Here is a 16,095-nt window from a genome sequence, read left to right on the forward strand (position 1 = left end):
ATTGGGGAGCTGGGGGTGTTGTTTCTGGAGTGTGCACATGCTGCATTAGTTCTGGGGGGTTTTGTAATATTTTATTTAATTTAGTTGCACTCGATTAGTCATCAGAAATGTCCAGGCTGCTGTGGCTCAGCAATAGAGGTTATGAAAGCTAAGGGGAAGGACATTCCATCCACTCCCATTAACTGACCTTTGAGGATGCCAGGTGGTTATGCTGTCCCTTACGACTGTGTAAATCTGTAGTAACTCCGTTGGCTCCAGTGGAGTCGCTCCACATTTAAACTGGCACAACTGAGATTAAAATCTGGCCTCTCAGTTATGGACACGAGTGCTGCTATGAAATGGTCACCAGTAAATTCTGCCACATTTAAGGCTTTTAGGGTAAAATTCAGCCCAGGTCAGATGATCTTTGCATACATCATTTAAGTAAGGGTGTGAGTGGTAGACAGAGACATCTGCAGGTCGTTTGCACTAGTGTGAATGTCATCCTTGCACATTCAGTCTGGTGTAATGTTGGGCTCTGTCCATTGATTATGGAGCCACTTGAATAGCTCTGTAGTTAAGTTTGCAGCTGGCGTGGAATGCTTGCCCTGGGGCTTTCGCCTGTTTGTTTGTTTAGTAAAGCTAGCTCATTCCCTGGGAGATCATGAAAGGTAACAGGGCAGACGGATCACTGCAGTTTGCCATTAGCAGCTCTTCTATAGACTTCAATGGAAATTAGCACTTCCCTACTTCATTGTCCATATTACTTTTCTTCCCAGTTCAATATTTCAATTATGTGTTTATTTTATATAAAACAATCTGTCTGATTGTTGCATGTAAATCACAGAATAACAGTATTCTTTATTTTATTTTATCTGATGACATTTGGGGTGGTTTTTTTCTGAAAGCTCCAGCTCCAAGAGTCAGGTGATTATATGAGACTCTCAGTTATCTATTTTTTTTAAAGTAAGTTTCTAGCCCTCATTACTGCAGAGAAAAGCTTGGAAATGTTTCCTCCAAAGTCTCAAAAGCTAGAAAGTACAGAAAAAGGCACTAGATTTAATATTTTTAAAAATATCTCATGATTTTTGAACATGTGGGATTGTCACTAGTGTTGTACAGTGTAACATAGAGTGGTAAAGAATAAACAATTATTGTTGTCCTCAGTCAAACTTGACTTCTCATGGCTTTTTAAAGGTCAGAGTGAAAACTGACTCAGGATTTCAGGCTGTGACCCATATGTAGCAATCTGCATGGAACTTGGAGGGAGGAGCACTGGTTGCAGGAAGGAAGAGTTTGGAGGAGGCACCCGGAAGTCAGTCTGTGGGCATATGGTTAGAATGCTAGCTGCAGCTGTAGCACCTGCGTAAATAGTTTTCTTAATAAAGAGCCAGTTTAGTTTTAGAAACACAAAGTCCTCTCATGTTACTACCCAGCATGTGGTACATAAAATATGGTGGCACTAGTCAGCCTAGTGAGACTGACAGCAAGGAAGAGAGTGTGACTAACAATCAAACACAGCAGCACCTGGAAACAGAACAAACAGGCAGCATGGAGGGTCTCGGGCCATCAGGAGGTGCCATTTTCTGGCAACACCTCTGGTTTTGGCTAAGATTTTACCTTGCATAGTTAGAAATCCACCTCACGCCTGCCTAACATTTTTAAAGCTACTGGTTACAAATGTGCATAACATATACACAAATTTACCTCAGGATGAATTTTATTGGATATATAGTCCAGTCCTCATCACACCTCACAATCACATTTGTACCTGGTCACTATGATAGCGACTTTTTGGCAGGTCTCTGTTGAGTTCTGGGACAGACCTCGGGTCTCATATATGGTTGTCACATGGACTCCTTTAACTTTCCCTCCCTCAGTGTTTCTTCAGCTTTTCTGTGCTCTTCGCATGATGCAGACAAAGGCTAGGAATTTCGAAACGCCTCCAGTTTCAGAAGTACCTGGATTTTTGCTGGGACTTACTCAGTAGATTCATAGATGTGAAGGCCAGAAGGGTGATACTCTAATCCAGGGGTTGGCAACCTGCGGCATGCATGCCAAAGGCAGCACGTGAGCTGATTTTTAGTGGCACTCTGCTGCCAGCCGAGGTCCCAGCCACTGGCCCCGCTCAGCCCGCTGCCAGTCTGGGGTTCCGTCCGCCAGCCCCTGTAAATGTAAAATGTATGACTGGCACGCAAAACCTTAAATTACAGTAAATAAATGAAGACTTGGCACACCACTTCTCAAAGGTTGCCGACCCCTGACTATATGACAGGCCAGAGAATTGTATCTAGTGCTTTCTGTAGTGAACCAGTACCTTGTATTGTGCTCCTAACTCCCTTTAAGCATTCCCCACCCAACTTCTTTAATGCCAGTTTTGTCCCCTTTGCAATGGGTTACATAGCAAGGCTGGGATGAAGTATATTGCTAAAAAAAAAAAAAATACTAAGCCCAGAACTATTTTTTTTCTACTTATAGTCCTGATGCTGGCAGGTGCGTAGGGCAAAGTCAATGGGAGTTGAGGGTGCTTACCAATTTATTGGACTGGGCCCTAAATTAGCATAGATGCACGGAGCCCCATACATCTTCTTTGTATATATTTATTAAGCTTTTCAATCTTTTTTCTTATAACAAACCAACCAAAGTCTAGGTGCCAACCTATACAACAGATACAGAAATACGAGCGACCAGAAACAAGAAAAGACCAAGATATTTTCACAATGCTTAGATTCCCATGTACTAATCACAATATTTCCAGCACACAGATTTTTATGGCACATATCACACAATTAAACAAAAAAATCAAAGTCGAGGGGAAATGGTGGCGTATGGGAGGGTGCAGAAGAGACAAAGAGGAAAGGGGACATGGAGGGAGTGTGTGGATTTACCTCCTGTGTGGCTCTGTAAAACCCCAGTGGTTAGGGTACTAGCTTTGGAGACCCAGGTTCAATTCGCTGCTTCACCACAGACTTCCTGTGTGATCTTGGGGGTTGGACTAAGTGACCTCCTGAGGTCTCTTCCAACCCTCATCTTCTATGAGTCTAAGTAATATAATCGCTCTGTGCCTCAGTTTCCCATCTGTAAAATGGGGATAATGGTACTTCCCTACCACACAGGTATGTTGTGATGATAAAGACATTAGCAACTGTGAAGTACTTTGAGAACTATGGATGAAAAGAGCTATGTATCATTTTATTATTATCAGAAAGTAATGTCCTCTCATGAAGATTTTACTCTTGGGAAGAGTAAAGGGGGAGATAAGGAATGGAATGAGGAGGACCTGGCTTGTCATGTTGTACCTTTAAAGAAGGATTAGGGAAAGGCCATGGATTGATTCATTTGTTGTTTTAATTAATGAGTCTACGCACTGGTTTGTGTTGCCACAGTGTAGTGGTCCATGTAGCTAGGCATTGTGCTATTTAGTAACAACAAATCAGTTGTGTCGTCTCAGGGGATAACTTATTATGATCAATTAGGGCCCTGCGCCTGCATAAAGAAACCCACTGCCTTAACAGCAAAGCATCCGTAGCCCTCTTGTTCAGCAGCGTCTCTTTCCAGGAGCACTTTAAACCCTCTTGCTCTGTGGCCTGTACCGGCTGCTGACTGGTTCCCAGATTGATTCTGAGATAGGGGGTTTGATCTAAAAAACCTGAGGCCTGCCTAAGAGGCCCCCCACTTTTCCTGTGACACCCTGCCTCAGTTGCTATCAGCAAGGTTGCCTAAGGTGACGCTCCTTGGTAGAAGAGAGAGGAAGTGGCTGGCAGGGCAATCTCTGTTAGGGCGCTGGACTTTTTCAACTCACTTCCTCCTGAGGGAAATTCTGACCCCTTTGAAGTCACTGGGAGTTTTGCCATTGATGTCAACCGGACCAGGAACTCACCCCAGGTCTGGAACTGCCCATGTTTCTTACCCTACAGGGTGTGCTAAAAGACCTACCCTTTCTCCCTTGCGTGCGTGGAAAGGGGTGTGGGGTAGGGAGGGGTAGCAGTGGGGTAGGGACTCGGGAAGGTGGATTAGTTGTGGTTAGATTTATGATGTTGCTGAGATACTTGATTTCACTGGGGGTAACTGATGGGTCTGTTTCAGTGTCTTTCCTTATTTTTTTTTTTTTAAGACAAGTGAATTCACAGCACCTATATTGCAGAGTAATGAAAATCCATATAAATGAATGAATATATAAGTCCAATTAGACACATTAATGTAAACCCAGACTACCACTCTAGCCCTCAGTGCATTCGTAGATAGCGGTATGTAGGTGAAGACATGGTCCCGCCCCTACATGCTGAACTGGGGAGGTGATATTGAATATGTATGATCAATATTGTAAAATGTACAAGACAAACTGAAATGGGCATTTTAAGCTGACTTCACTTGATAAAGTTTAGTTAAGGTCTTGTTCCAGTAGTACCATTGCCTATGAGACCTAGTGTGGTGCTTGTGGCATATTTGTACCATGTTTGAACTTGTATTCACTCTGGAAGAGTCTGAATCACTTTCTTTGCTTATTGATCTTTTTCATGGGTTGGGCTGTAGAAGAGACCACACTTGTTAGCGCTGCATGGTCTGCATATACTGTCTTGTCTGCGTATCTATCTATCCATCATTTCTAAGATGCCAGCCATTGTGGTACAATATGCTGTCACCTGCTCATTTTAGTGAGCAGCACTCTTTTTTTATAGCAATGTTGTGAGCTGAGCAGGAGGCAAATGCCCAAGGCCAAGGCTAATACTTTCCAGAATGCCCCAATTTCATGTCTCTCTCCTCTCTTTATTTTGCTAGATGATGTAGCAAATTTCATAGAAAATTTTCTTCAACATTTTTTGTTGAAAAAATGAAAACTGGATGTACTTTTTTATTTTATTTTAAAATGTTTATATATTTATTTACTTGTTTGGCATTGAGAGAGCAAACATGGAAGCGTTTGGGTTTAAAACTGAAAACCTTCTGGTTTTGGTGGCCAAAAACTGGAAAAAAAATTGTCAAGTCTCACCATGCAATTAGAGGCAGTGTTTTCAGGGTTGAATGTAGGGGTTGGAAAAATGCCTTACAACTTTCCAAATTTTTAAATTTGCATTAAACATATACTCTATCTTATTCTCTTGATACTTTCTCCAAGGAGCTAAAGATATGGCCCTGGAAGCACTCCCTGTACTAAATCCAGATGGAGTGCTGCACCCTGAAAACTTCCTGGCTCAGACCCTCTTGACTCCATCACATGCAGGTTCCTGAATGGAGCAACATGATGGAATGTCCCCTGATAATTCATCTGCAACTGGTGATATGTGGCACCCCACTGTAGTCACAAGTATATTTGTATTATTAATTTGTATTCCCACAGCACCTAGGAGCCCTAGTCAGAGACCAGTGCTAGATGCTGTAGAAACATAGAATATTAGGATTGAAAGGGACCTCAGGAGATCATCTAGTCCAACCCCCTGCTCAAAGCAGGACCAATTCCCAAATCCCCAAATGGCCCCCTCAAGGATTGAACTCACAACCCTGGGTTTAGCAGGCCAATGCTCAAACCACTGAGCTATCCCTCCCCCCGTAGGACAAAATGGCAGTCCTTGTCCCAGAGAGCTGACAACCAAACAGATTTTTGCAAAAATTATATTTTGGTGACTGATTAAATCTCAAATATTCTAATTCGAAAAATGATAGATTTCAACTTTCACTCCTGGTATCTCCAAAATGCCTTTGAATGATTTAAATCGATATTTAACTCTTTCAGTAAAGAACCATCATCTTTCACAAAACACTATATCTAGTGCATAAAATCAGCCTTTAGGATAGGGAAAATGTTAATTTTTAATACTTCAGTTTCCCCCTGCTACTTTAAGTATTTTTCTCAATCTCTGGATTTTGTCTAGCTGGTCTGATTGGTGAGTCATCACCAGTGCATTAATGCAGTGCCCCACAGCATGTGCCTGGCATGCTGCTAATTTTCCCTGAAACTGTTTTTGTGAGAGCAATTTTCTTTTTGTTATAGCCTGCCTGTCTGTCATCTGCGTCTATGTGTATTTACGCATGCAGTGTTGTTGTAGCCATGAGAGCGACAAGGGGGGGTGAAGTAATATATTTTATTGGACCAACTTCTGTCGGTGAGAGACACAAGCTTTCGAGCTTAAGCCCCACCTGAGTGGGCTGAGACAAATCCTTGCAAAGGGCAGCAGGTGGCTGCAATGGGGGAGGATGTTCAGGAAGAATCTGTCTGGGGATTGGTCTTGCTTTGAGCAGGGGGTGGGACTAGATGACCTCCTGGGGTCCCTTCCAACCCTGAGATTCTATGAACGAAGACTGCTAGGAATGAGCAGGCTCCAGCTGTGTCCTGGGATTTGAGACTAAGATTCCAGCTGGGAAGGGCTGGGAGTAGCCTACTAAGTCAAGAGAGATCCTGGGCAAGCAAGAGACAGAGTGAAAGCTCTCCAGGCAAGGATGCCAGGGGGCAGAGAGCAAAATGTTAATTCAGGACTTGGAGTTATTGGCTGTGAATAAACTCACACTCCAGAAAGAGGTATTTTGACCTCAGAAAAGTGTGTGGAGTCTGTGTTAGGAGCTCTTTGAGGGAGAAATTATTAGCAGGACACCACAGACACACTCCTGGCCACGAGGTCATGCTTGGGTAGTTGCCAACCTTGTTATAGCCCCTTACTACTGAGTGCTGCACAATCACAATTGGATTTTATCCTTTCAACACCCCTGCTATTATCCCCATTGTACAGATAGGGAACTGAGGCCCAGAGAGATTAAGTGACTCACCCAACGTCACACGGGAAGTCTGTGGCTGAACAGGGAATGGAACCCAAATCTTCTGAGTACTCAGTCCTTCCTTCCTGCCACAGTGACAGGCACTATAGAAACTCATCTGAAATAATAAAGACAGTCTGTAGATTTGAATGTGTGAATCCTGCCCTGATAGTGGTGATAGAGAAAGGATAGTTCAGAATGATGGGTCATAGAATCATAGAAGATTAGGGTTGGAAAAGACCTCAGAAGGTCATCTAGTCCAACCCCTGCTCAAGGCAGGACCAACCACAACTAAATCATCCCAGCCAGGGCTTTGTCACGCCGGGCCTTAAAAACCTCTAAGGATGGAGATTCCACCACCTCCCTAGGCAACCCCTTCCAGTGCTTCACCACCCTCCTAGTGAAAACGTTTTTCCTAATATCCAACCTAAACCTCCCCCACTGCAACTTGAGACCATTACTCCTTGTTCTGTCATCTGCCAGCCACCACTGAGATCAGCTGAGCTCCATCCTCTTTGGAACCCCCCTTCAGGTAGTTGAAGGCTGTTATCAAATCTCCCCTCACTCTTCTCTTCTGCAGACTAAATAACCCCAGTTCCCTCAGCCTCTCCTCATAAGTCATGTGCTCCAGCCCCCTAATCATTTTTGTTGCTCTCCGCTGGATTCTCTCCAATTTGTCCACATCCTTTCTGTAGTGGGAGGCCCCAAACTGGATGCAATACTCCAGATGTGGCCTCACCAGTGTCGAATAGAGGGGAATAATCACTTCCCTCAATCTGCTGGCAATGCTCCTATTGATGCAGCCCAAGATGTAGTTAGCCTTCTTGGCAACAAGGGTACACTGTTGTCCACTGTAATCCCCAGGTCCTTTTCTGCAGAACTGCTGCTTAGGTAGTTGGTCCCCAGCAGCAGTGTATGGGATTCTTCCGTCCGAAGTGCAGGACTCTGCACTTGTTCTTGTTGAACTTCATTAGATTTCTTTTAGCCCAATTGTCCAATTTGTCTAGGTCACTCTCGATCCTATCCCTACCCTCCAGCATATCTACCTCTCCCCCCAGCTTAGTGTCATCCACGAACTTGCTGAGGGTGCAATCCATCCCATCATCCAGATCATTAATAAAGATGTTGAACAAAACCAGCCCCAGAACACTCCACTTGATACCGGTTGCCAACTAGACATCAAGCTGTTGATCATTACCCATTGAGCCCGATGATCTAGCCAGCTTTCTATCCACCTTATAGTCCATTCATCCAGTCCAGACTTCTTTAACTTACTGGCAAGAATAAAGTCAAGGTATATCACGTCCACTGCTTTCCCCATATCCACAGCGCCAGTTATTTCATCATAGAAGGCAATCAAGTTGGTCAGGCATGACTTGCCCTTGGTGAATCCATGCTGACTGTTCCTGATCACATTCCTCTCCTCCAATTGCTTCAAAATGGATTCCTTGAGGACCTGCTCCACAATTTTTCCAGGGACTGAGGTGAGACTGAGTGGTCTGTAGTTCCCCAGATCCTCCTCCTTCCCTTTTTTTAAAGATGGGCACTACATTAGCCTTTTTCCAATCGTCCGAGACCTCCCCGATTGCTATTGTCTTCAATGACCTCTTGATTGCCCCCAGGGTGCATATGTACATCTTTTAACCACTGCTGTAATTTCCCCACTTGTAGTTTTACAAATATTTATGATAAATGTATTTTAAAGATTAAAAAATAATGTGGTGAAGGAGTTGAATTTCATAGTAGCCACAGGGTGCACTAAAGATACATGCAGAAACCTACAGGCCAATGTGGGACATGGTCCTATATGTTTACTTTAGACAAGCAATGTTTCTTGACGCTACATTTCTCCCTATCTCAGGAGGGTAGTGTAAGCAGGTTTCTAAAGTCAGTATAAAGCCTATGAAGTCTGTGGTAGTAGCTTTAGGCTTCACTTCCTTTTCAGACTGCAGCCACTAGGGGGCTGTCATGCACACAGGAACTGGTCCAACATTCTGTCTAGAACAATAGTTGCCGAACTTTAACAACCTGCGAACCCCTTTCACTAAAATGTCAAGTCTTGCGAACCCCCTCCTAAAAATGAATATTTCCAGAGATTTTCTCCCTTACCTGAGTATAAATGATAAAAGCAGTGATCATGGAAATATATAAAAAAATATGACATGCTTATTATACACTATTTATTACTACAGTATTTTTATTACATTATGAAAATGGCAACACTCTTCCCAGATCTCACTTCCGTAGCTTGTATCAAGGCGCCTATGTTTCATCAAGGAGTATCAGATGTGAAACAGCATGAAGGTATTTAAGAAGCCAATTCAAATAATTCCTCCTACACAAGCATTCAGGTCTTGAGTAGTCCAGGCAAACACACACAACAAAGCTTAAACTTGTTCTTGTTCTTCATAATAATTTTAAAAACAATACTAGCTGCCTATTTAATTTTAAAAACAGCAAAAAATATCCACCTCCTTTTCCATTTCTTATAAGGAGTCTTGAAGTTTAAATCTCCTCAGTGATAGATATGCTTGCTTTGATCTGCTTAGCTCTTGGAAGTCCAGGGGCTCCGGGCTGTTGGCCCCATGCTGCCCGGGGTCCCTAAGGACAGCTCTGGCTGCCATTAGGGATTTTTTTTCCTGAGAACCCCCTATAACATTTCACGAACCCCCAGGGGTTCACAAACCCCAGTTTGGGAACCACTGGTCTAGCAGAAAGCAATGGTGGTCAGGAAATGCATTTTTTTCCCCTTGAACATTTTCAGTAAAAATGTTTTCATTTTCATGAAAATTTTCTTCAACATTTTTTGTTGAAAAAATGAAAACTGAATGTACTTTTTTATTTTATTTTAAATTTTTTATATATTTATTTACTTGTTTGGCATTGAGAGAGCAAACATGGAAGTGTTTGGGTTTAAAACTGAAAACCTTCTGTTTTTGGTGGCCAAAAACTGAAAAAAAAAAATTGGTTTGGGGAATTTGGATTTTTTTTTGATGAAACCCTGAACATTTTCAGCAAAAAAGGAATTTTTTTTCTTCACAAAAAATTCTGTTTTGTCAAAAAGCCATTTTCTGTCAAATGTAAAGTTTCCAATGAGCTTGAACAGTGACACATTGCAGGAAGGAAGAGAAAATAATGTTTTATTAATGAATAATACTATCATTATAAAGTTTGTGTATGAAAGGAAGTTGACATTAATTATTTGGTCCAGGTGGGCTTCTAAGGCCTTCCCAGAGTTTCACAGATAGCTTTATTATTTCCCCATTCAAAAATAATCATAGTAAATACATTAATACAATTGCTGCAATTGTGAATCTACATTTATCCAATGATTTCCTAGCACTTTACCAACATTTAATTGCTTTTGGGAGGCTGGTGTTTTGATCTCCAACTGGGGAAACAGATACTGATGATACATTTTTATTTGTATGCATTATTTGTATTATAGTGATGCTAGATGCTGTGCAAACACATTGTGAGAGTGATGAGTTTACAGTCTTAATAGCTAAGGCAGACAAAGGGTGGAAGGGGAAACTGAGGCACAGCATGCCTAAGTGACTTGTTCAAGGTCACGCAGCAGGCCAGTGGCAGAACTGGGAATAGAATCCAGGAGTCCTGATTCCTTGCTTAGAAAGTTTTGCTGATTTTAGAACTGATGTCAACATTGAAATATGAGTCAGAGGAGAGAAGGGGGAAAAAGCAGCTGTAGAAATGGTGAATCTTTCTCTCAAGAGACTAAAGCAGATTTTTAGGCCTGGCCCTACTGATGTGTGTGTGGGGGAATCCTGAGAGCATTTTTCATTGGGTGATTTGGTGGGTGGGTTGGTGGCAGGCAGGGAAGCCAAACTGCTGCAGGATTATAGAGGATATTTCTGTCCCACTGACTGCCTAACGTTTCCTTTCGGAGTTCCACCATGCCAGTCATTGAACTGCTTTGTGTGGGAAGCTGAAGGTAAAAAAAATCAAGGACATAAAAAGATTGGCAATTATCACTAATTAGAGGCCTCAAAGATAGCTCGATGGGTATTAGAATCCCCAACAGGGAAGGGTTCTTTGGCATGATAGGACTGAGTAGATATAGTAGCATACTGAATTGGGACCGACAGTGATCAAGGGCTTCAGATCATTTCAGGGGGTCTTCCCAAGAATCCAATAGCTGGCAAGCTTGTTCTCTATAGTGCGTGCTAATCATGTTCCCAGTGGAGTTTTGCTCTTGTCAGCCATTAGATAGCTCTGTAGCCCTCCCTGTATTTGCTAGCCAAATCCATGAAGGAAGCTCCTTCACTCGTTCTCACTTAAGAAAAAGAGATTCCACCCAGCAGCAGAAAAACAACCAGCCAGGAATCCATTTCAGGGCTAGTAAAGAAATGTGTGGAAGCTCCCAAGGGGACATGTTGTGCTGTGCGGAATCCATTGGGAAGTTCAAATGGGTTAATATCTGTAACGTTGCTCTTCAGTCCTGCAGAGGTGTATGTGTGAACACTACATTAATGATTAGCACTGCTGTTAATTGCTTTTAACTTTCTCAAGACAAGGCAATGTCAGAATTGTCCTGACCTTCAGTTCCAAGCAGTACTTCAGTTATTTTCTCTTTGCTGATCTGTCTTTGAACAGCTGGGAGCTATTGCGCAGCAAGCATTTAAGGCAGCACAAAGTATGCAGGCAACAAATGAGAAATCTTTCCGAGAGCTTTCAGCCAAACTTTTTTTGAGGAGCCTGACACCCGTTTGGATTCAAACTTGCAGTCACCTTTGGAAATGCTCAAGCCATTATTCTGCATTTTCTACAGGAGGTGCAAGTGGCTGCCGCTCACTAGTGGTCCTCAGTGAGAAATTAGCCAGAGTTAAATGGTTGTCTTAAATAGAAATTGGGGAATAAAGAGGATATCACCAATAATACACTAGGCTTGTCTGTCTGTCCTCCTAAACACTGCCCCCTGCTGGATGGAATGTCCTTCTCAGGCCCATGCTAGTCCATGAACGTGATGTTCTCTGCTGCCCACAGAGGACAAGACGTGTGGAAGGGGAGGGAGAGGGACATAGAATGGATAAAGAGAAAAGCAGAGCAAGGTGGGAATGAAGAGGATAAAAAGAGATGAAGGGGAAATGTTGATGAAAGGATAGAAGGAGAACACGTTGAGAGATGAAGGGGAGACAGAGCGATGCAAAAGTGGGTGCGAAGAGAAGAGAGTGCACGGAGAAGTATCCTTGATGTCACATTCCCACCAATCCATAAATATATCATGGGTATCTGATGGTCCTTGGTAAAAAAAAAAAACAGTCCATAAATTATAGCCCATTAGTGCTGCTTTGTTTTGCCAGTGCATAGATTCTAAGGCCAGAAGGGCCATTACTATCATCTAGTCTGACCACCTACACAACACAGGCCCTTGAATTTTACATAGTAATTCCTGTGGTAGATGGAATCACTTGTCCTTTTTACATAAGTGATTAATACTATTGAGCCCAAATTGAATTGTCCATAAAAGATCTGTAATGTCCCTAAAACTTGCTGACTGATAATGCAAAATTGGTGGTGGAAATGCAGTGGACTGACAGCTATTGCTCATTTTGTTGCTTTATGTGATAAGTATATTGGCATCACTATGTACAGACAAAGCAGACATTGTGTGCACACACATGTATATCAGCTTTCTCTTGGTCCTTCTGTTTTCCTAGGAAACCAAGATGGATTACAGTTCCTTCAGTGGAGCCCCAAGGTTCCTGACTCGGCCTAAGGCCTTCATGGTGTCGGTGGGGAAGGATGTCACCCTGAGCTGCCAGATTGTGGGAAACCCCATCCCACTGGTGAACTGGGAAAAGGATAAGCTTCCGATCCAGTCGGGGGGAAGGTTTAAAATGGTGGAAGATGGTGATCTGTACCGGCTAACAATTTATGACCTGAGCTTAGAGGACAGTGGTCAGTATATCTGCAGGGCCAAGAATACCATTGGAGAAGCTTTCACTGCTGTCAGTATCAAAGTTGGGGAGGAGACAACGGTGACAGAATCGGCCCCTTACTTCATCCAGAAACCCTCCTCCATCAGAGTGACCCTGGGAGACGATGTTACGTTCAAATGTAAAGTCCAGGGCAGCCCACCTCTCTCTGTGAACTGGGAGAAAGATGGAAGGCACTTGAGGGGCTGGTCTGACTCCAACCGCTTCCAGATTGAGTCCCTCGGGGAGTCAAATGCTCTCAAGATCCAGTGCGCTCGGTTGGGGGATAGTGGGACATACATGTGTCGGGCAGAGAACCCCATTGGCTCTGCCAGTGCAACCGCCACCCTGGTGGTGGACACACATGGTTCTTACAGTCCGAGCAGCAGCCATCTAGACACAGGCTATGGCAAGACTGCCTCCTTGCTGTCTCATTTGCAAAAGAGGCGCGAGGAAATCAGGAAGATGGACACATCCATAGTCGCAGCCGCCGATTCCATGGCTGCCCCAATGTACTCCGCTACAGAGGGGCTGTCTAGTATTGGTCTCAGCCTTTCTCTGGATTATGAGAGGGCTGCCAGCCTCACCGCCAAATCAGCCCGCAACGCCACCTTCGGGGTGCTGACGCGAACCTTCAACGTGACCGAGGGGAAGCACGCCAAGCTGAGCTGTTATGTGACAGGAGAGCCCAAGCCGGAGATCGTGTGGAAGAAGGATGGCGAGGTGATTACAGAGGGGCGCCGGCACATGGTGTACGAGGACGAACAGGAGAACTTCGTGCTGAAGATCCTTTTCTGCAAGCAGGTCGATAACGGGCTTTACACCTGCACAGCCTCCAACCTGGTGGGACAGACGTACAGCTCCGTGCTGGTGACTGTCAGAGGTGAGCGGTTATGTTTACTTATCCACTGGGCCCTGTTGCTACTCCCTTTGTCATCAGTGGGGATGTGAACAAGGGGGGATGTGGTTCAGTGACAGGAGAACTAGTAATGTCTCTAGTTTTTACTCCCTTTGCTTTATCCAAGTCTCTCACACAACTGTTTCCAAATGGCTATAGAGGGAATTCCTTCCATCCAAGTCCTCTCAGTCTATCCTGGAGTCCCTAAAGCTCTGGCTCCCTCCTAGATCTCTCTTCTCAATGGAGCCATCTCTCACCATTATCTTCTATTCCTGCCCTTTTCCCAGCATGCTTTGCTGTAGGGCCTACAATTCCCATGTGCCCTGGAACTACCATCTCCAGAATGCCTTTGTTCTGGGCAGAAGCCAGGAACAGGGCAGAGATGGACCTGGGAACTCCCTTAAAAGGCCAGCAAACCCTGCTTGACAGTCTTTCCATTGACTTCAGTGGAAATGGAATGAGATTCTGGTAGAAGAGTGTGACAAATACTAAATGAACTCCTCCATGAAGGAAGTTTTCTTACTCAGTTTTGAATTTTTAAACAGTTCTCTCATTATGCAAAATTTCAGAGTAACCCATTTGCACTCTAAAATGTACCTGTGATGAATGGATTTACATATGAGAATTTTACTTTGTATTTTTTTAATGCAAACGTAATAATTTCATGGTAAATGATTTCTTGCTGGAAAAATGACCTGGAACAATAGAACAGAGTTCTGCATTAAATTACGTGACAGTTTTTCAGCACATTCTCTATTATCTTTAATACTGTACAGGATTCTAAAACAAGTGCATTTTGCAAATCAGCATTTGAAAAGATACTGTATGCAGCATTGCTAATCCTAAGTATTCAAAAATCATGAGTAAGGCTCCAAAAATAACGAGATTTTTAAAAAATAATAATGTTGGGTTCTTTTTATTTGCCCGCTGTAGGTTGGGGTGGGTTGTTTTGGTGTTTTTAAGTCTTTATGGTTCATGTTTTCAAGTTTTTCTTTGCAACCATGAAGACCAGAAACTTACTTTTAAAAAAAAATGTAAGTGGAGGGTCTAATATAATCACATGACTGCAGGAGCTGGGGCTTTCAGGAAAACAGCAAATAGAGCAAGGCACACAATAAAATTACAAGGATTAGCAACACAATACATTTGCTTGAATTAAGACTGAATAAGGTTTTCGTGTTCTCTACCCAGTGTCCTTTAATAGCCTCAATTTACTTTTTTTCAGGCTCCAGTTTTTCCCAGGTTTGAGCTCCACCCCCTGCCCCCAGCTTATGGCCTGGGGTCACAGGCACTGTCTTTCCGGTCAGGGAAAATCCGAGGGACTCATCTCCAGAGTCCATTGCTGCTGCTCCATATAGGGCCCACTCCTGCTCCCATGGAGCTCCATGGCAAACTTCCCTTTCAATGTGATGGGAGGAGACCCGGGGGGCTCAGTTCTGTGAGGCGCTAAGCGATGTCCAGAACGTCCTCGGCTCCTGTTGATTTCAGTGAGGGCGCTTGGCCTCTCCCAGGAGGTGGCCAGCACCTCACAGGATGGGACTCAGGGCCTGGCCATTGTGCAGGGGCTCAATTTGGGGGTTCAAGGAAATCCCGGCCTTGGGTATCCATCCCACAAGGCCAGGCATAATGCCAGAGCCCCTGAATGCAGGGATGGCTCCCACTGGAACATCAAGCTAAAGGCCAAATTCCAGCCCACACCATAGCAGCCTGCCATTCACAAGCCCAGCGCGCCGCTTGCCCTGTCTTCCACAGAGGGCTTGGCTGGAAGCCAGTCTGCTCACCTGTTTCGGACACTGGAACATGCAGTCACGGAAGCTTGCTTCAATCCAATAGCTGTCCGATGGCCAGCCTCCGTCGCGTTCTGGGTCGCCAGGCGTCCTCACAAACGATAGGGCCGCATCACTGGGTCCCTTGCAGGCAGATTCAGTGGAGGGGCCAAGGCCTGAATGGGCCTAGAGGCCCATTTTGCTCTTTCACCCCTAGAACCGGTCTCTCCCAGTCAGAGGTGTGGCGTTGGGGCAGCTTGCCCTGTTCCTGCCCATGCTGTACCCATTATGTGGGCTGAACAGGCGACTGCTGTCTCCAGGGATGTCAAACTGAGCACTCTTACCAGCACTCAGTTCACTGAAAAATGAATGCAATTGGGTGAGTTCCCCTTGAAAAGGAAAGCAGGAGACAGGCCTCAAAATATCAAACTCTTTATAAACCTGGAAGGAAATATACCCTTCTGATTTTATTGCACATTCTCCTAAACCAGGAGCCCCAGGTCACACAGACAGAGATCCTACACTTTTCCCTTAGCAAATGGATAGTTATTTTTATGCAATTTTGCAAATTTTATCCTCCCCTTTTTTTCTTTTTCTGTTGTGAAATGTTGATGAAATCTGCTCGCACTTTTTTTTTTACACTAAAATATACCAGAAATGAAAATCCCTCGCATTTTTGAAGGAAGCCAAAAATAGGCTAATTTTCACTTTAAAAAAAGGAAGAAAAGAAACCGGTTAGGCAGTTCAGCCCATTTTTCTGTCCATGTCT

The 16,095-nt window shown here is 43.9% G+C and overlaps 1 protein-coding gene across 1 annotated transcript in view; it reads left to right on the forward strand.

Annotated features, from left to right (window-relative positions):
- The first annotated feature begins 11,790 nt into the window (after window positions 1-11,790).
- The window catches only part of OBSCN (obscurin, cytoskeletal calmodulin and titin-interacting RhoGEF), a 297,128-nt gene continuing 292,823 nt past the window's right edge, over window positions 11,791-16,095 (forward strand). The window contains exons 1-2 of the mRNA XM_039523906.1: window positions 11,791-11,895; window positions 12,405-13,545. Of these exons, the coding sequence (XP_039379840.1) occupies window positions 11,869-11,895; window positions 12,405-13,545 (1,168 nt within the window). The 5' untranslated portion in view covers window positions 11,791-11,868. The remainder of the gene's footprint in view (window positions 11,896-12,404; window positions 13,546-16,095) is intronic.

Source organism: Mauremys reevesii, linkage group 2 (genome assembly GCF_016161935.1).
Source record: "Mauremys reevesii isolate NIE-2019 linkage group 2, ASM1616193v1, whole genome shotgun sequence".
Lineage (NCBI taxonomy): Eukaryota > Metazoa > Chordata > Testudines > Geoemydidae > Mauremys > Mauremys reevesii.